General features: G+C 50.5%; 1 protein-coding gene across 3 annotated transcripts; it reads right to left on the bottom strand.

Moving 5' to 3' along the window:
• Positions 1-200: 200 nt before the first annotated feature.
• Positions 201-14,782, bottom strand: SERPINA12 (serpin family A member 12). 3 transcript variants are annotated; one of them, XM_025919966.2, is made up of 6 exons: positions 14,540-14,782; positions 9,272-9,395; positions 8,067-8,717; positions 6,066-6,336; positions 2,252-2,399; positions 201-672 (listed from the first exon to the last, which is right to left on the bottom strand). In XM_025919966.2, exons 2-6 carry the CDS (start codon positions 9,279-9,281, stop codon positions 481-483), a joined length of 1,272 nt encoding a protein of 423 aa, XP_025775751.1. In that variant the 5' UTR covers positions 9,282-9,395; positions 14,540-14,782; the 3' UTR covers positions 201-480. The 3 variants fall into 3 exon arrangements, with proteins under 3 accessions (XP_025775751.1, XP_086565018.1, XP_086565017.1); XM_086708892.1 differs by lacking the exon at positions 9,272-9,395 and having other exon boundaries at positions 8,067-8,733; XM_086708891.1 differs by lacking the exon at positions 9,272-9,395.
• Between the last annotated feature and the right edge of the window lie 2,815 nt (positions 14,783-17,597).

Here is a 17,597-nt window from a genome sequence, read left to right as displayed (position 1 = left end):
AGGCTGCTAGTTTCCTCAGAGCCCCAGAAGGGATTTGTCACTGCCCTCGTTTCAGGAACACAGAAATAGAGGCTCAGAGGAGGTATGTGGCTTTCCCAGAGACACTCTGTTCCTCAGATGTGAACCCAAGCGTCTCTCCCTCCAAAGTCTGGGTGCTCATGTCATCTCGTTGCTTTCCCCAAATTATCCACCAACAGACAGCAGAACTGAGGGGGTGTTTATTAAATCACGAAGCCCCTCTGCCTCTCCGGGGAGAGAAGATCACAGCCAGCCAAGTGGGTGGTGGTGGGGGTCCGAATCCTACACTAGAAAGGGCAGGGAGAGGGCTGAGGCACAGGAGCCCCCAAAGCCAGCCGTGCTGCCTGTGTGGACGGTGTTCTTGGGAGCTCTTGACGGTGTAGGATTAGATTAGAAGGTCCTCAATCCCGATCTCAGGCAGACAAAACGTTCTCAGCCCCGAGCCATCGCCGGAAGTCCCCGTTACGCCCCAGTAGGATTAGTAATCTTTCCCATGAAGATTATAGTAGACAGGACGCTATCCTCAATAAGCACCAAAAAGGATCTGTTTATGGTGATGGAGAGCGGCTTCTCCATGGGCAGCGTCTGTGCTCCGGAGCCCGCTGCGCCCTCCGTCCCCTTCTCATCCATCTTCAGCACTGCCTTGTGCACCGCCTGCAGAAATCAGGGGTGCGGTCAGTGTCACCAAGCTCCTCGGAGCTCCGGAGAAGGAGAGGTCTCGGCCGAGGCTGCCCAGCACGGCAGTAACCTGGCTGGTGCCAGCTGCCCCGGGGCTCCTCGTTCTTCTGCCGTCATTGCAGAAGGATATGGGCAAACAGCGTGAAGGAAAGAGTGAGGCGAGGGGAGTGCCAGCTGCAGCGGGGAGGGTGGGGTGGTTTGCTAACCTTCCGTGAATTACAGGGAAGTGTCGAGGGGTGTAAGGGCAGAAGGAGTCTATTGAACCTCAGCTAGATGGAAGGGAGGGGATCGTATCCCCACCAAGTCCTGTCCATAGTCCTCTCATCTGCCTGGAGGACAGCGAGGAAGGAGCCAGATTCTGGGGGAGCCGTTGGAGATGACCGAGACCCCAGATCTACCCCAGGACACCGACATCTGTGACCAGGTGACCCGCCCTGGGGGGATGGATGGGCTTCCCGGAATACTGACGCATGGCATTCCACTCTACGGAATTCTACCAAGTTCACTAGCGGGCCGGTAGCCGTTGTTGACACATAGAATCACAGCCATCAGCACGTCTAACTGTGGAAAAGAAATGAGCCACTGAACCGAATAAAAGCCTGCCGGAAAGGGGTAGCTGGCATTGACTCTTTACGGGAGGAAGAACTTAAAAGCGAGAAAATTCTATTAACTGTCTTTCTTCCTCTGGCAAAGTGGGAAATAAATCTGAATCAGTGCCTGCTGTCAGCTGGGCTTGGCAACCAAGATCTCTCCCAGATCGGCTTGAACTTCCCATGTAGCACCAGCCAGTCTCCACCACTCGGGACGCCGTGCTGTCCAGGCTGCAAGCCTTTGGCCAAGCCGTTCCCTTTAATGGGAGATCCTCCCTACGCCTATCCCCGCTTGTTGAAGTCTCCCCCCACCCCCCAACGCCCTTTTACCTTAAAAGTAGGGTTGCCAGATAAAATATAGCATGTACAATTCAAGTTGAATTTCGGGGAAATGATGACTTTCTTCTAGTGTAAGTATATCCCATATTCTGGACTAAAGAAACTATTTGTCACGTATCTGAAATTTGGATTTAACTGAAGGTCCTGTCTGAGATCTGCTATATCCCAGGACACCACCCCATGCGGTTCTCTCTGCCCCCAGCACACAGGTGTTCAGCCTCATTGGAAATCACAGGGCCCTTGGCTTTCTCACGTAGAACATGTTTGCGACTTACTCCCAACAAGCCCGTGAGGCCTTAGGGACAGACTCTGGGTCCGAGCTAGACCAGTCCTAGGCCTTAATAAATGTTCCAGGCCCTGAGCAGTCATTCGTTGCACAGAATCGACTTCCAAAATAGCATCAGGAGCTTGGTATTTCCAACTCCAAAGACCAGAAACATGAGGCATGGGAAGTTATGTGGTCCCCCCAGGATGACATGGCTGGTTAAGGACAGAGCTGGACTGGCACCCGGCCTGACTGGAGGGATGAGACCTGGCTCGTATGGCTGCTGTGACAATGGCTTTGGCCCAGGGCTGTGCGAAGGCTCCCCATGGGAGGGGGGGGCATCCAGGCCAGGCCCGCTTACCTCACCCACTTTTAGGCTTCGATGAGGGGAGATCCGGGTGAGATCACCATGCTCTTCAAAGATTTTGGTGATACCCAGGTAGGACAGCGTCCTCTTCAGGTCATAGGTCCCGGTGATGGAGAATCTGGGCAAAGATATGTCCACGACCCTGGGGGAGATGGGAGTAACAGGTGAGCAGCAGGGTGTCCCTGCTTCCCTGGGCAGGCACAGGGCAGGGATGAGTGGGACATTGGCCCTCTCAGCACTGAGGGTCTCAGACCTTCTCTCTGTCCCCAGAGTGAGGAGGGACTCTGACCTTGGGACCCTGGCTTCAAAACACCTCTCAACTATGTCCCTTCTCCCTATCAAACCTGCCCCAGAGCCCTCATCCACAGAAATGTTCTCAAGTTTCCGCTGTTTCAGGGCCCCATGGGCCACAGACGTTGAGGTGTCCCCACCGCGGTCTCAGCCTTGCCCAAGCCCTGAACCAGTCCTGACCCAGCGAGCCAGATGCCAGAGGCAGCAAGGTCCTGGGATCTGAAGCCAGGCAGAACTGAGTTCAAATCCATTCTGACTCTTGGAACAAATGATCTCACGTTCTTAAGCCACTTGGGCGAAATGGTGATGCCAATCACAGCAAGCATGAGGCAGGAAGGATGCTAAAGCAAATGCGTGTAGGCACTGCTGGTGACCAACCAGCAAGTGTTTCTCGTTTCACCCATGAGTTGGTGGCTTCGCATCCTCTGCAGGTGGAATCCGGATCGGCCTCCCCACCTGGGGCTTGGGGCCAGGGGCCCTGGGGTACCCACGGGCCCTGGGTTCCTGTCCGCCTGGCTCTAAACCCTATTTCTTGTTGCCTATTCGCAACCTCATTCCTGCCCACGTTTCTTCTCTTCTTCTGCAGTCCCCATCATAAATGGCATCTGCCTGATCACCCCCCAGGAACAGGTCATGCTCTCTGATGACCTCTATCCTACAGAACAGAAGCAAACTCATCTCCCCTGGCCCCGAGTCACCTCTCAGCTCCCAGCCCATTTCTTTTCCTCCTTTTCTAAGCAGAAATTAATCATCTCGTCCAGAGATCTCTACTTCTCCCACTATTTCTCGGCCCACTCCACCTAGACCTTTGCCATCAACATCCCACTGTCCAGGGCCACCGTTGACCTCTGCTCGCTTAACCCAGGAGACAGCTCCCAGACAGTGGGTCCCCTTTCTCCACGTGGAAGCATTCCAACCCGAGTCCAGCTCTCTCTCCTTCACCGGCCACTCCTTCTCTCCCCCTTTGCCAGCATCACCTCATTGCCCATCTGTACTGTCTGTGATGCTCCAAGCCCCACCCCCTCGGTCCTCTTATTTTCTATCTTTCCTCCCTCCAGAAGGATCTCATTCAGTGTCAGGGCTTTAAATACCAGCCACAGGCCTGTGGCTCCAAGACTTACCTTCCCACTCATTCATTCACTCAACAAATTAAGTGCCTCTTGTATACAGGGGGTGGTGTTCGAGGTGCTTGGATGCATGTGTGAATGAAAGAGGCAAAACTCATGACCTTGAGTGTGTGCTCTAGCAGGGAAGACAGACAAGAAAACCCAAATGATGAAAAGCATCCCATAAGCATCGATGCATAGACGGGGAGCCTGTGTATAAGGAGGCAATGCATGCAATGGGAAAAAATCCAGATCAACTTGGGGGAATTAGGGATGCTGAGACACAGGGAAGATTGGAGAAACTTTGAAGGAGACAAAGGAATCAGGCAAGCTGGGTCATTTTTTTCTGAGTGAAATGGGGAGCCACAATAGGGTGCTGACCAGAGAGGCTCGACACGCTCTTGCTTAGGGCTGAAAACGGTCATTTTGTCCACTTCGTGAAGGATATGCTCCTGGTGTGGGGCAGGGGTCACAGGAGTTGGTGCCAGGACTCCCCTGGGAAGCGGTTGCAGTCCTACTGTGATGTGGGAGGGTCAGGAACAGGAGCCAGCTAGGATGCACTGTGGAGGAACCCCTATGAGCAGCCTGTGCTTGGACTTCACAAGAAGCCGCTTCTGTGTGCTATGAGTATCCCCGGGCCTCTGCGAAGATCTCTGGTTGTGTTAAGCCCAAACCTCCAGGAAGGCCTTTGTTGGCCTGCAGGAAATCTCAAAGGGCCTATCTCACAAAGGGTGGAGTGTGGGCCCTTCTCCCGAAACCAGAGAGATGGCCACAGTTTTCTAGGAACCGGTGTCCTGATGGCAGTCTCAGCTCCAAGGGCTGCAGAGGGGCTTGGGCACAGGCCACATGCAGCACCAGTTGCTGGGACCAGAGCTGCGCCCCATGGAAAACTGGTAGGAATAGCCTAGAGATGGGGATGTTGAGTCCCTCCAGCCCAGCTGCAGGGTCTCTGGTCATCATAATTTGAATACTAAGAGAAATGTGACCTTATGGAGGTCACGTCTCATGAAGCCAGGACTTCTGGATAAAGTGTGGGTGGAGGGTGTGCAGCCCACTTTTCACACCCTTCCATACCCTTCATTCCCCAAGGCACCTCTGTGAACTCAGAAATTGGAGGGCACAAGCTGGAAACTGCCAGCCTTCTTGGTGGCATCCCCAGGTTAAGAGACATGTGCCTTCATCTTCAACCAATGGGCTGCCATCCCAGAGGTTCACCACGTAGGTAAGGGGACCAGACCTACAAGACGCCTGTCTTTCAATAAACCTGAAGTTCAGATGCTCTTCTGAGAACTTTGGAACCCTGCCTCTTCAACCCATTGGAAGGCAAAGGTCTGTGCCTTCCGTGGGGTCATGATTTGCTACGGCACATTTGATTCCCTCAAGAGTCCTTTGAGGCCGGCGTTAGTGGACCATGCCACAGAAGAGAAAACTGGGTCTCAGCTAAGGTTGGAACCCAGACACTTCCTCCCGTTTCAGGGCCCAGATGCCATTACCCACCGCGGGCCCTGGTTTTCAGCAGGGAGGGTCAGGAGGTGCTGTGCAGATCCCAAGACATAGCAGCCCTCTTGGGAAGACCTACCATCTAGCCTGCTGTTCCTCCCCATTCTGACACAGTGACTTTATCTGAGGCCTTCAGAACTGGAATTTCTCTTTCATGAGCTTTCAGCTCAATTTAGAGATCCAACATGTGTTCAACAGTTGCTCCGGGGATACGCTCCTGTGCACTTCCAGCTGCCATATGCTTGTCCTGGCCCTGAAGCTCCCCAGGCACCATGCGCATCTACACTGACACCAAGTCGACACTGATGCCAAGTCCCCAGCCCTTACTCTTCCCAAGAACATCTACTATTAAGCAAGTGCCTGAGAAGAATTCTGTAGGCTCGTCTTAAATCTGTTCTAATTTTATGCTTAAAAAAATTAGTTACTCACTTTAGTCCTTCAACTGTTATTAGTATAACTTATTTGGGCTGCACTTCACCCGTTTTATGATAACATTACAGTTAAAAACATGATTCTGTGTATGACAGACAACTCCCTTTGACACCTCATGTTTGTCCCTGCAGTTTCTCTCTGCCTAGGATTCCATCACTTCTTTCTCATCCACACGCACCACTGTTCAGCCTTGAAGACTTAACCCCAATGCCACCTGCTCCATAGAGCACCGCCCCCCACCACTGCCCACCATGATTTTTCTCTGTCCACTCCACTCTTATGATATAACCATCTCCCTCTAAGAACAAGTGTTTCGCTATATTCCTAGGACTCATTTTCTGGTCTACTTCCTACCAAAATACAAGTTCATCACGGAGCCCAAAATAGGACTTGGTCATGGGGTTAGAGCTCAATAGATCTGGGCTAGAAGAAGTAAAAAGGAAGAAGGGAGTTGCTGAGTATGGCAGGCACCCTCTTACTTTCGTGTTGTTAGTTTTTTCCATCTGACCAAAGTGTCCGTGTTTATGGCCTCCTCCACATTCTTCATTTTACCCTTATCAGGAAGAATGAAGATGGCAGTGATGGTGCCCTGGTAGGGCATTTCCAGGACAGTGCAGGAGAGCTGTTCATCATAGCCGGCTTCATATATGCCCCCGCGGAACATCATGGGCACCTTCACTGACTTGTTTCCATCCAGGATGAAGTCTTCCTCTTTAGTTGCTTTTGGATCAAATTCTTGTTTCCACCTGGCTTAGGATTGAAGAAGGACAAAGTGACATGAGTTTCCTGAAAGGGAAGAGGTGACTGGACCCAGCTAACCAATGATCTCTATCCACGTGGATTCAAGGACGGGGTTTGGATACTCTGGGATATCAGGACACATCTCCAGGAATCCTTGCCCATGTGCCATACCCTGAAATCTCCTGGTAAGGTGGCATGGGTCTGACTGTCAGTTCCCAAAGAAGCCATGATCAGGGCTGCGGGGCTGAGAGGGAACCTGTGGACTGCCTGAAGCCCAGGTGCTGCTGAGGCTGAGACAGCCCTTGGATTGTGTCCCAGTAGAGAGGCCTGGGTTATACTTAGTAGGAACTATTTGGTCTTATGTGAGTGAAAATACTCAGCTCTGTTCTAAGTCAGTCCTGGAATAGCTGCCCTCAGGTAGGACTGAGAAAACCGATGGAACAGGCTGCTTTGGGGAGCCTACCGAAGAGAAGAAAACACTCAAAGCTGGGTGTTTGGACCCCTCCATTTTGATCCTGACTACTCTTTGATACCATTTAGCATAAAGTGAGACCTGGGTCTTTTCACACCCACTAATCTCAGAGCCCCCAGTATGGGACCCTGAGGGCCAAGTCCCTGAACTCAACTTCTGACTTCACTGTTCCAGAAGGATGACCTTGAACAAGTGTCTCAATTGCATTCGGCTTCAGCGTCCTTGTCTGAAGAATGAAGAGACTGATGAGTACCTTAGAGGGCTGCTGTGTGACTGAGTGGGAAAGGCAGCACAGATCAATGACCTTGTACATTGAGTATTGAGTGCATGCTAGTCATCATCAGCATCATTGTTGTCATTGCTTTTAAAATATAGGGGATGTAGAAACGTTGGGAAATTCCAGATTCTCCTCTCTCCCTCTGCTCTTTTCCTCTATGCCATCAGTCTCACTGTGGATTTGGGAAGAGCTGAACTTCCATATTCAGGACCATGTTTCTGATAGCCCCGACATGATCTTGCCTGATCTGAGAGTTGTTGGCCTCTGATTCTTGCCTATATTGGCCAACCTTTGAGTGTGCATGTGGCATGTGAGTGGCTGTGTGTGGTGGTGACTGGTTGGGGGGGGGTGGTAAGTGAAACTTAGATTTGGGAATATTCTTTCATCTTCTTTTTCAGTCTCTCACCCTCAGATTCAGTCTCTCACCTTGTAGATTTGTCACATCTACAAAATGTGACAAGGAGACCAGGGCACCCGCCAAAGTGAACCTCATCGCCATCATCAACACAATTACCATCCTGGGTGTCTACTTGGAGTGCTATAAATGCACAGCCTGTGGGTCAAGAGAAGTAGATTCTAGTCCTGACTAGAATCTAGTCCTGACTAGTCCTGCTTTGACTGGCTTTGTAACCCTAAATCAATCTCTTTCCAAGCTACACATCCCTCATCTAAGAAACAGGGAAAAGAATATCACTCCAATCTCTACAACCAATGTTGTATTAGGATAATCAGTAATAATGAAAATGCACATATGGAGAATAATTTAGACTTTCCCAAATTGGTTTCTCATACATTTTTACTTTGGATCCCAATAAATGCCCTATGAGTTGTGAATAAAGGTACTCATTTTGCAGATAGGGAAAGTAGAGTTCTGATAATTTCATTACATATGAATTAAGGTCACAGAGCAAGCAAGTGGCCAACCCAGGTTTTTAATCTAAGTCTACTGGTCATCCTATACTTTCCATGCCAACATGCCCCAAGCCTTACCTAGAAAGAAAATACAATTTGTAAGAAGCATCACAGTGCCAGGATCTATATTCTTGATCAGGTTGTTGATTTTCCCCTGTGTTTTCTGATTGATATAGTCATTGATCTGCCTCCGAGTATCTTCCAAGTTCTGGAAGTTGATGGGGACGGTGTCTGCATTGTACTGGTTCTTGACATTTGTCAGAAACTTCTTCTGTGGCTTCAGCTTCTTGTCGATGAACAAGGTGTTTGTGAGGTTCAGCTTCAGGTTCTGGCCCTCCTGGTTTATCCTGTGGATGAGGTAATGAAAGGCTTCATGAAGGTCTTTCTCTGGAATATCCCTGAAGTTGAAACCCTCCTTGATCTCATCCAGGGTGGAATCCTGGGCACCCAGAGATAACATAGCAAAGGCTGAAGAGATGCTCAAGGGGGAAAAGAAGATGTTCTTGTCCGGGCTATTGGACGCCAGCTTCCTGAAAAGCTTGAAGCCGAATTCTGTGTTCCGCTTTGTGAGTTCCTGGGCTGCCCTCCTTCCCTTCCATGATTCGATCTGGCTCACTGGTACATGATTCTTCAGAGGGAGGTTGGGCTGCTGAAGACTTTCCACAGTGAGAAGGCCAGCCAAAAGTAGGCCCAGGCCCAAGATGGGGTTCATTTTCTTTGGCGATTGTCCTGTTGAGTAGTAGACCTGAGGTTAGTAGAAAAAAGAACAAGACAATCCTACTGCCCTTCTATTATTCATAAAGACCAGAAGAAAGAAGCAGCACAGTGAGGTTTATAAATTCTTTAGCATCCATTTTAGCATTTACACTTTACAATCACTCTAGGGACTAGAAACATTTGTCCTTATTTCATAAATGAGACGACTGAGTGTAGAAGAAATCTCTTGGTTTTGTACTCTCTCCCCATCCTATAATCATGGTATCTCAATTCCTTTGAGAAACTCCCTCCACTACATTGGATCATAATAAGACTACCCCACACTGTGGGCATGTGACTAGGGCTAGGCCATCAGAATACTCCATCCACTGCCACACTGATTGGTTAAGGGATGAGAATGACCAGCATCAGAAAAGTCGTTGTCTTTCCCTGAGAATGCACAATACTCCTAACTTTGGGGTGTCTGGCTTCATTATACAGTCCTAGAACTCAGTGTGGCCATGGGTTCCATATATAGAAGGAAAGAAGAGAGAGAAAGATGGAAAGAAAGAAATGAGGAGACATACTTGGTGACATCTTTGGAGTCCCTGGATCAAGCTTCACCCGAAGCTCACTCACTTCTGTTTCTCTAAGTTATAAGAGCCAGTAAATTTCCCTTTATGGGTTGGCTGGTTTGAGTTGGATTTTTTCCTTAAAACCAAACAAAAATCCTGACTAATTTGCATAAACAAATCCCTTTGTCTAATATCACATGGTCTATAAGTGGTGGATACCCAGCCCAGGAGAGCCCAGGTCTCTAATAAACCTCTTTCCATATCCCTTTTCCAGGAAAGAGAGGCAGTGTTATAGAGAAGAAAAGCCAAATCTGCCTGGCCCCAGGACTCCTGCTCCTTTTTGCCACTTCTCAGCACAGCATCTCCCAACAAGACTGAGCTTTTGGGGGACAAAAGTTTCATTTTCTGCTTTTCCCCAATTTCCAGTCCTAAGGTTACAGAGAGATGCCAAAAGCATGATATTCTAAAAAGTGTGTTGACTTCTCTAGCTGGACATGCTACTGTCAATGATTTTTACACCAATTTATATTTCTTTGCTCTGTCCTTTGTTTTTACTGTGTATTTTCCTGTAACTTATATCTCTATTTATATGCAATCCATGGGAAATAATGTGCTCCTCAACAGTCAAGACTGTTCATGGTTGTCTTAGAGTGGGTTCCCAACAAGCAGAGCAAGCAGAGCCCGCAGTGAGAATTCAGGAATTCATTGCCTGTGTAGGAGGAGTCCCTCAGGAAGTGAGGCAAGCAGGACAGAGAGGGAAAGAACTGAGCACGGATGTGGCCCCATGTAATATGGAGACTTGGCCTGATCCACAGGAGAGGGCTCTGGAGCATCAACCATATGGCAGCACTGACCCTGTGAGACAAAGGGGGCTGGCTTTTGGACAACTGTCAGTGGCTATGGTCAGTCTGCCCCCAAGATGCAGGGCCTGAGGTAGAACTTCCCAGGTCAATTAGCTCCTACCCACCAAAGGCAATTTTCCAGAATGGGGAGGGGAGTTGTGAGCTATTAGCAACCAACCTCAGGATCCCCAGCCTAGGGGAACTGAGCCCACCTAGTGGGCTTTTTCCAGTTGAGTGACTAAGAGGGTAACTAAATACCTGAACAGGATCTACACCTAGGGGTGCCCTGAATCCCCAAGTTCTTCATGTCCTCAAACCCTCTATGCCAGGTCCTTTGGACACAGCCTTCAGCACCGTGGACAGGGTCTTCAAAGAGGCTCTGACCCAGTGTTTGAAAATTCTAGTGAATCCTACCCATTTCTTCCATTTTCCTAACAGGACTTTACATTTCTAGGTATCTCCCGCTCCTTAGACAGACAGCCCATGTGCCTCAGGGGCAGGGCCCTATCTCCAGCTCCAAGGGGGCCCTGACTGTGGTGGTTCAGGAGCTGGGCCCAATCCAAGCAGGATGTGGTGAGGTTCTGCACTGATGGCTGTTCAGGGAGGGGCACATGACTTATGTGATCCAATGAATGAATTTTGGGGCTCTTTGTTGGCGTATGAGGGTGCTGCACTCTCTCTTTCTCTGGATGTCCTGGGCAGGAAGGTGTGGATGCCAGGGACTACCATTTGCCCCATGGGGGAAGTGACTCTGGGGCAAAGCCAACACAGAGAAGGGACATGCAGGGTTTTGCAGAGAAACCAGAGCTGGGCTACAGATTAGGTGAACTCAGAGCCCGCCCTGCCTCCAGACTCCCAGTGGTGCTGGTGTGAGTAATGTAGTCAGCTACTCAAGGCCAAAAAATCCTAAAAAATACAAATGTATATTAAAAAACGCCTGAACAACCAAGCAGTAAGGACTCTGGGCTCTGATCTCAGATCTCTTGGCTGTGTGACACTTGGAAAGGTCATCCCCCTCTCTCAGCTTATGTGATCTCTCAGCATCTTATACTCCTCATGATGTATATTTATGTAAAAATTAAAAATCGATGGTGATGCACAAGGGCTGTAGGAGCTGTCTGAAAATAGGTAATAAAAAGGAAGATTCATAAAATCCCTGAGGATGTTTCAGATAAAGGAAAGAACACAGAAACTAGAAAGGAGTCGATCTCTCAGGCTAGTGGGTTAGACTATTTACAAAATTTGTGTGGTTTAAAAATAGAAGCTTCTTGTATTCAGAATAGATAATTGCCTGTCTGGATGCTAGTTCTCGATACCCAGGAGTGGAGAACTTATCCACCTCAGTCAAGGAGCTGAAAGAGCCTACATTCTCGGCAGTAGGTTCACCAGCCAGGTGAGGTGCAAAGCCTTTGGGCAACTTACCGGGAGTGGAGTATGGGTCTGGGCAGAGGGCCAGACCTTGGAGCAGAGAAGGGAAGCTGCTGGAAGCTTCTGGCATAGACCACACCACACACACGCATGCACACACACACACACACACACACACACACACACATACCACATTTTTAAAGCGATGTTTGGTTAGTGGTCCCTACAAGTGTTTTCTACTTCTCCAAGCTCTTGGAACAAGAACTGATTATGGAATTACAAGTGTAGATATCGGTCCTCTCCTGCTTATGGGTCTGTTAGGTGGCACGGAATAAGCCTATTAACCCTTCAGAGCCTCAGTTTCTTCATCTATTAAATGGGGAGGGGAGTGACATTTTGACTTCCTCCCCACTAGTTGCGGCTACTCATCTCACTGCCCCTGGCCCTGCAGACGCGGACCACACCCCGGCCGGGTCTCAGCTTCCCCCACCTCCATGAGCCTGCGTCCCCCACCTCCTCACCGGCCTCCTGCCCCACCCCACTGAGTCCCAACAGCCTGGCCTCTCTTCCCCCCAAATGGCCCATAGTAGCCCCATTTCTGGGCCTCTCCATCTGTCATCACGGGCTCTAAACTGACTCAGACTTGTCAGATGGGCTCTGGTCCCAGATGCCTGAGTAGGCTAACTTTTATTTCATTCATTAAAATAGCTGAACAACTGGTTGTTTCCCAATAAATTGATAGACTGCCCGTGTTGAGCAATTCTTTGTTGGTTTTTAGTTTGGAGTGAGCATGTGTGTGTGTGTGTGTGTGTGTGTGTGTGTGTGTGTGTGTTGTTGTTGTTGTTTCACTAATAAAATAATAAACAAAATAAGAAGAAAAGAACTGAACCTGGTTGGAGCCACGTCGGGGGAATCAGTCTTTCAACTCCTCTCTGACCATCCTGGTCCCACACTTCCTATTAATTTCAGGAAACAATTCCCTTCAGTTAGGAATAGATAAATAGTATGGCCCTGACTCAGGAGTCATTCCTCTTGGAGACAGGCCCAAGCCAGGTGAGGAGCCCTCTGGATGAGCAGCTCAGGTACCCTCAGTCTGCATGTGGAGGGCCGCTGTGGGGAGAGGCCAGGCAGGGGGGCTGCGGGGAGAGCCCAGGCAGGGGTGCCTCAGGGAGAGGCCAGCAGGGCTGCCACAGCAAGCTCTGGTCTCCCCTCCCACACCATACTGATGAGCTTAGTAACCGGGATCTGCCCATCAAAGGGACTAAGGGGTGGGCAGAGTGGGACATGCTATCACTTTCAACAAGAATGCTGAAAGTCCTTTCATTCTTACTCTTACCAGTAGTTTGGGAAAAACAATACAGCGGCCAACAGCCCACGTGGGAATCAGAACTACTTGATGCACAGTGGTTGGGGTCTCTTTGGAGCCACCTGGCAAGAAAAACCTCATGTAGTGTCTGTCTTCACGCCAATGAGACTGAAAAGTTCAGGGCGCTTTGGATGAGCTCCCCTCCCCAGTGGCCGGAGCCCTGCTGAGTGACTGCCAGCCAGCTACGGTGCTATTTGCTCCATGAGGGGCCTCTTCCTACACAGGCTGGACAGAGGCGTCCTGCCATGCCCTGTGTAACCATGGGCCCTCTGAGACCCCAGCTTTCTTCCAGTCCCTTCCAGAGTTCTCCACGGAAGGCACAGTACTTACATAAACTTAATGCCTTCCCTTGGACTGCGGGACCTGAGGGACCCTTCCTAAAGATGTGCCTTGGCATCCCGAAAGACTGGCACCAAACCCTGGGCTTGAGGAGATGTCCCAGGCACGCTCTGCGGTCTACCTACTTTAAGGGGTTAATACCATTTTTTAAACAATTTTTTTTTTAACATTTATTGACTTTTGCGAAACAGAGAACGAGCAGGGGAGGGACAGAGAGAGACGGAGACACAGAATCGGAAGCAGGCTCCAGGCTCTAAGCTGTCAGCACAGAGCCCGACGTGGGGCTCGAACTCATGAACTGTGAGATCATGACCCGAGGCGTAGTCAGTCACCTAACCGACTGAGCCACCCCGGCGCCCCAGGGGTTAATACCGTTTTAAGAAGAGATCGCTTTAGACAGAGTAGACAGTATTATTTTTTGAAGGAAGTTTAGAAGGAAATAGTGGTGAGACATACCCTCCTTCCCCTGCTGGACGTGAGAGCTGACCCGGGAACCAAATCTGATGACTATTGTAGGAGACTTCGTTCTCCTTCCTGGGAAGCAAAGAGGGTAGAACACAGGGACATCGTCTCATCCCCAAATTTGCCCTGGAGATTTCTGCCTTCGCTCTTTTCCTTTTTAATGTTTGTTTATCTTTGTGAGAGGTTGAGAAAGAAAGAGAGAACGAACAGGGGATGGGCAGAGAGACGGGGGGAGAGAGCATCTGAAGCAGGCTCTGCACTAACAGCAGAGAGCCCGACGTGGGGCTCGAGCTCACGAACCACAAGATATGACCTGAATCGAAGTCAGAGGCTCAACCGACTAAGCCACCCAGGTGCCCCGTGCCTTCATTCTTTTAAGAGATATTTTGAGCCTTCCCTCCGTGCCAGGCACAGGGGCAGAGGTGCAACGCCCCCTGTGACCTTCCTTGGAGCCTAAACATGGGGCTGTGTCTCCTGAGAGGCGATGACCACAGCCAGCCCCACAGACTTCACCAAACCCTCAAGCACTTTCCGGCTCTTTGGCCCATTTCTCCTGCCTTCAGTGACCTCATTCCAGGATGAGGGAATATGTACGTTGGGAAGGCTGAGCGACCATCGATTTCGGGGCCACTTGTGCCATAAAGGGGAAACAGAGGCACAGAGGACAAAGGAGCTGTCTAAAGTCACAACATGCATTTTGCCGGATCGGAGTGGAAATCCCTACTCAATCAGGCTCTTCAAGAGAGGGGTTTCCCAGATTTGGAACTCCTCCGGAATTTCTTCAAGACACCCACCCTGGGACGGCGCCGCATTTTCCCACGGTCGAAAGCAAACTTTGTTTGGAATAGACAGCAAACAAACAAACCACACTGGGCTTTTCCAAAGAGAAGATATCATACTCACAGTGCATTCAGGAGAAATCCACTGAGCCAGCCAAATGGATCTGGTTTTCTTGCTTTATTATTTATACTTCCATGGCCTCTTGGTAATGTAGACTGAAGGCCAATAAAATTAGCTGGCTTGAGTGGGCAGGTGATGGAGACTCTGGGAGCAGTGGCCACGCCACTTCTTGGGGGCTTCTCCTCATCCCCGGAGGCAGCAGCATGATATTTAGACCACACCTGCTGGGTTGTGGCTTCTCTAATGAAGTCCATTTATATCTTTTGCAACCGCCGTATTTCCCAATCGCTGTGGATCTGGGACTTGGAGTATTCTACAGGTGCACCAACCCGCAGTCCTGACATTAAATACTCAGCCCAAACATCACCGCTGTCACCGATGGGAAGAGGCAGATAGCTGGGTTTCTTGGGGTCATTCCCCTCATCCCCCCGTTTCTTGCTTTTGCGATTTTTCGAGTACTCTACAATTATCAGTTCCATTGCGTGAGCTCGCATGGAGTCCTTTAGGGGAAGAGAAATAATTACATAGATAGTTTCTCTTAGGGATAACGGGAATCAAACACTCCCATCAAAGTTCGTGCTCATTCAAGAGAATCACAAGCTGCCTTCCGGCCGCATGTTGCACGGGAGTAGTGAGACTATGCGGGGTTTGACTCCCCTTACTTTTCTGCACTTTCTGAGTTGTCTTTAAGGAACGGGTGTTACCTGAGAAGTAATTTTGAAGAGATTGGAAATAAAATGAAACTCTTCTCTTATCTTTCAAACCCGATGACCCCAGGAGGGAAGAATGAGGAACGCAAGGCACCTGTTTTCAGTTCTGCTTTCTCTCACTAATTCTAAGGAGCAGAAAAATCATTCAAATATTACCCCCCCCCCCCGCGCTTAGTGACGTTTCATAATAGGTCTTATGTGACCACAGGACCAAGAGTTTATTATTTTTTGAAGCAAGTTTAGAACGAAGTAGTGGTGAGACATACCCTCCTTCCCCTGCTGGACGTGAGAGATGACCCGGGAACCAAATCTGATGACTGTTGCAGGAGACTTCGTTCTCCTTCCTGGGAAATGAAGAGGGTAGAACACAAGGACATCATCTCATCCCTACATTTGCTCTGGACATTTCTGCCTTTATTCTTTTTCCTTTTAATGTTTATTTATTTTTGCGAGAGATTGAGAGAGAGAGAGAGAGAGAGCACGAGCAGGGGACGGGCAGAGAGAGAAGTGTTTCCTTCCTCTGGGATGCTACTTTACACAGAGATGTGACTCGCATCCTCAGAGCTGTGCAGAGCAGACGACCCAGCGAAGCCTTCTAGAAAAGAGGGGACCCTGGCTCTTTCCCAGGCCTGGGTCAGCCACATCCTGATACACTCAGAGACCAGACCAACCAGGCCGTGGGGATGTGGGGCTCGAGCTGCGAGAATCAGGAGGAGCCCCTGCAGGAGGCCGTGAGCCGCCACCTTCCCTCACCCTGGGGGGCAGGCCTGCCCGCTGGGGTGCATCTGGGCCGCATACACCGAGTGGAGGAGGTGGGAGGGCTCGCTGTGGGACTCCATTCACTGAGGGGTGTGGATGGACACGCGGCCATGGCAACGCGATGGGCTAAGGTGAGGGCGTTGGTCCTGAGATCCAGCCGGGCAGATGCTGACCCAGAATCTGGGTCTGTGCCCTGGTTTGGGAGGGAAGAACCCTGCTTGCTAATGACAGGGTGGGACCTGTGTGAGTCTTTGGACCACACCTGCTGGCTGCTGCAGACATACTCTGCTTCTGGGCAAACTCCCACGGGAGACACGCGGGAGAGGCCGGAAAGGGACAGCGCTGCGGCCAGGTGGGGATGCTTGCTGAGCAGTACTGGGCTGCACCGGGGGTGCCTGAGCTCAGACAACGCCCAGGGGCCAGTAGGCCACAGCGGAGGCCGGCCAGGCAGGGAGGCCAGGCCTTAAATCTCCGCAAACGGCTGCCCACCCCTGCCGGGGAGGAACCATTAGGGTTCTGATGGGCCAAGGTGGCCTTGCAGAGGTGGGTGCCGGTGGAGAGCAGTGGCCGTGGGAGGACCAGCCCCTTCCCAGCACCCATCAAGGGGCCGCGGCCTAGACTTGGGGCTGCCCTGACCACCTGTAGATGGGAACATTCGAGGCCCATGGATTTGGGCCTGGTGTCCATAGAGGGTTAGGAAGGTGAAGATGATTGTCCAGTCTGGGGACACCGCAGTGAGCTGACAGACCTGAGGCAGTAGCCTGCGGCAGGGGCATGGCCTGCATACGTTTTTATGGTGCAGCCACGTGTCGGGGTGAGGGGGGAACAGGGGGCTTCCGGCTGTACCCTCGCTCTTTGGTTGTCCGAGATGCTGGGCCTGGGAGAGGTCTCTATCCTAGATCTAGGAACATGTCCAGGAGCACAGGTCTGCTTGGAACACGGGAGGGCACAGAGATGAAGCCACACTCGGTAAAGGCTTATTACTGTGCATCATTAAAAGATACTTGCTGATTGGTATATTGCATTTTTCACATCAACTTTGTAAGTTAGGTGCTGTGAGACCCATTTTACGTAAGAGGAAACTGAGGTTCCTCTAGCCAGATGATTAGCGGACCTGAGACTGAAAATCAGGCCTTCTGGCTCCTAATCCCTTGTTCTAGCAATGGCTCCGGAAGACCATGGATGAAATCGGGGACCACGGCACTTGGACAGCCAGCACTGGCCTCGAGTCCCTGTCCAGACTGGCGCTCCATGCAGCCAGGCATGGAAAAGGAGACAGAGTGTCTGTCTCTTTGATGGTTTTGTTTTAAAAAATTTTAGTTTATTTATTTATTTTGAGAGAGAGTGAACGAGAGAGCGTGTGTGCAAGTGGGGGAGGAAGGGCAGAGGGAGGGGGAGAATCCCAGGCAGGCTCTGCACTGTCAGCACAGGGCCCGACGTGGGGCTCGAACCCATGAACCATGAGATCATAACCTGAGCTGAAGTCAGATGCTTAACCGACTGAGCCACCCAGGCGCCCCCCCCTTTTTTTGATGTTTAAAAAAATGTTTTTTAGGGGCGCCTGGGTGGCGCAGTTGGTTAAGCGTCCGACT

This window comes from Puma concolor, chromosome B3, assembly GCF_028749965.1.
Source record: "Puma concolor isolate L17-30 chromosome B3, mPumCon1.1.hap2, whole genome shotgun sequence".
Lineage (NCBI taxonomy): Eukaryota > Metazoa > Chordata > Mammalia > Carnivora > Felidae > Puma > Puma concolor.
Note: the sequence above shows the minus strand (reverse complement) of the source record. Positions and strands in the feature narration are given on the sequence as shown.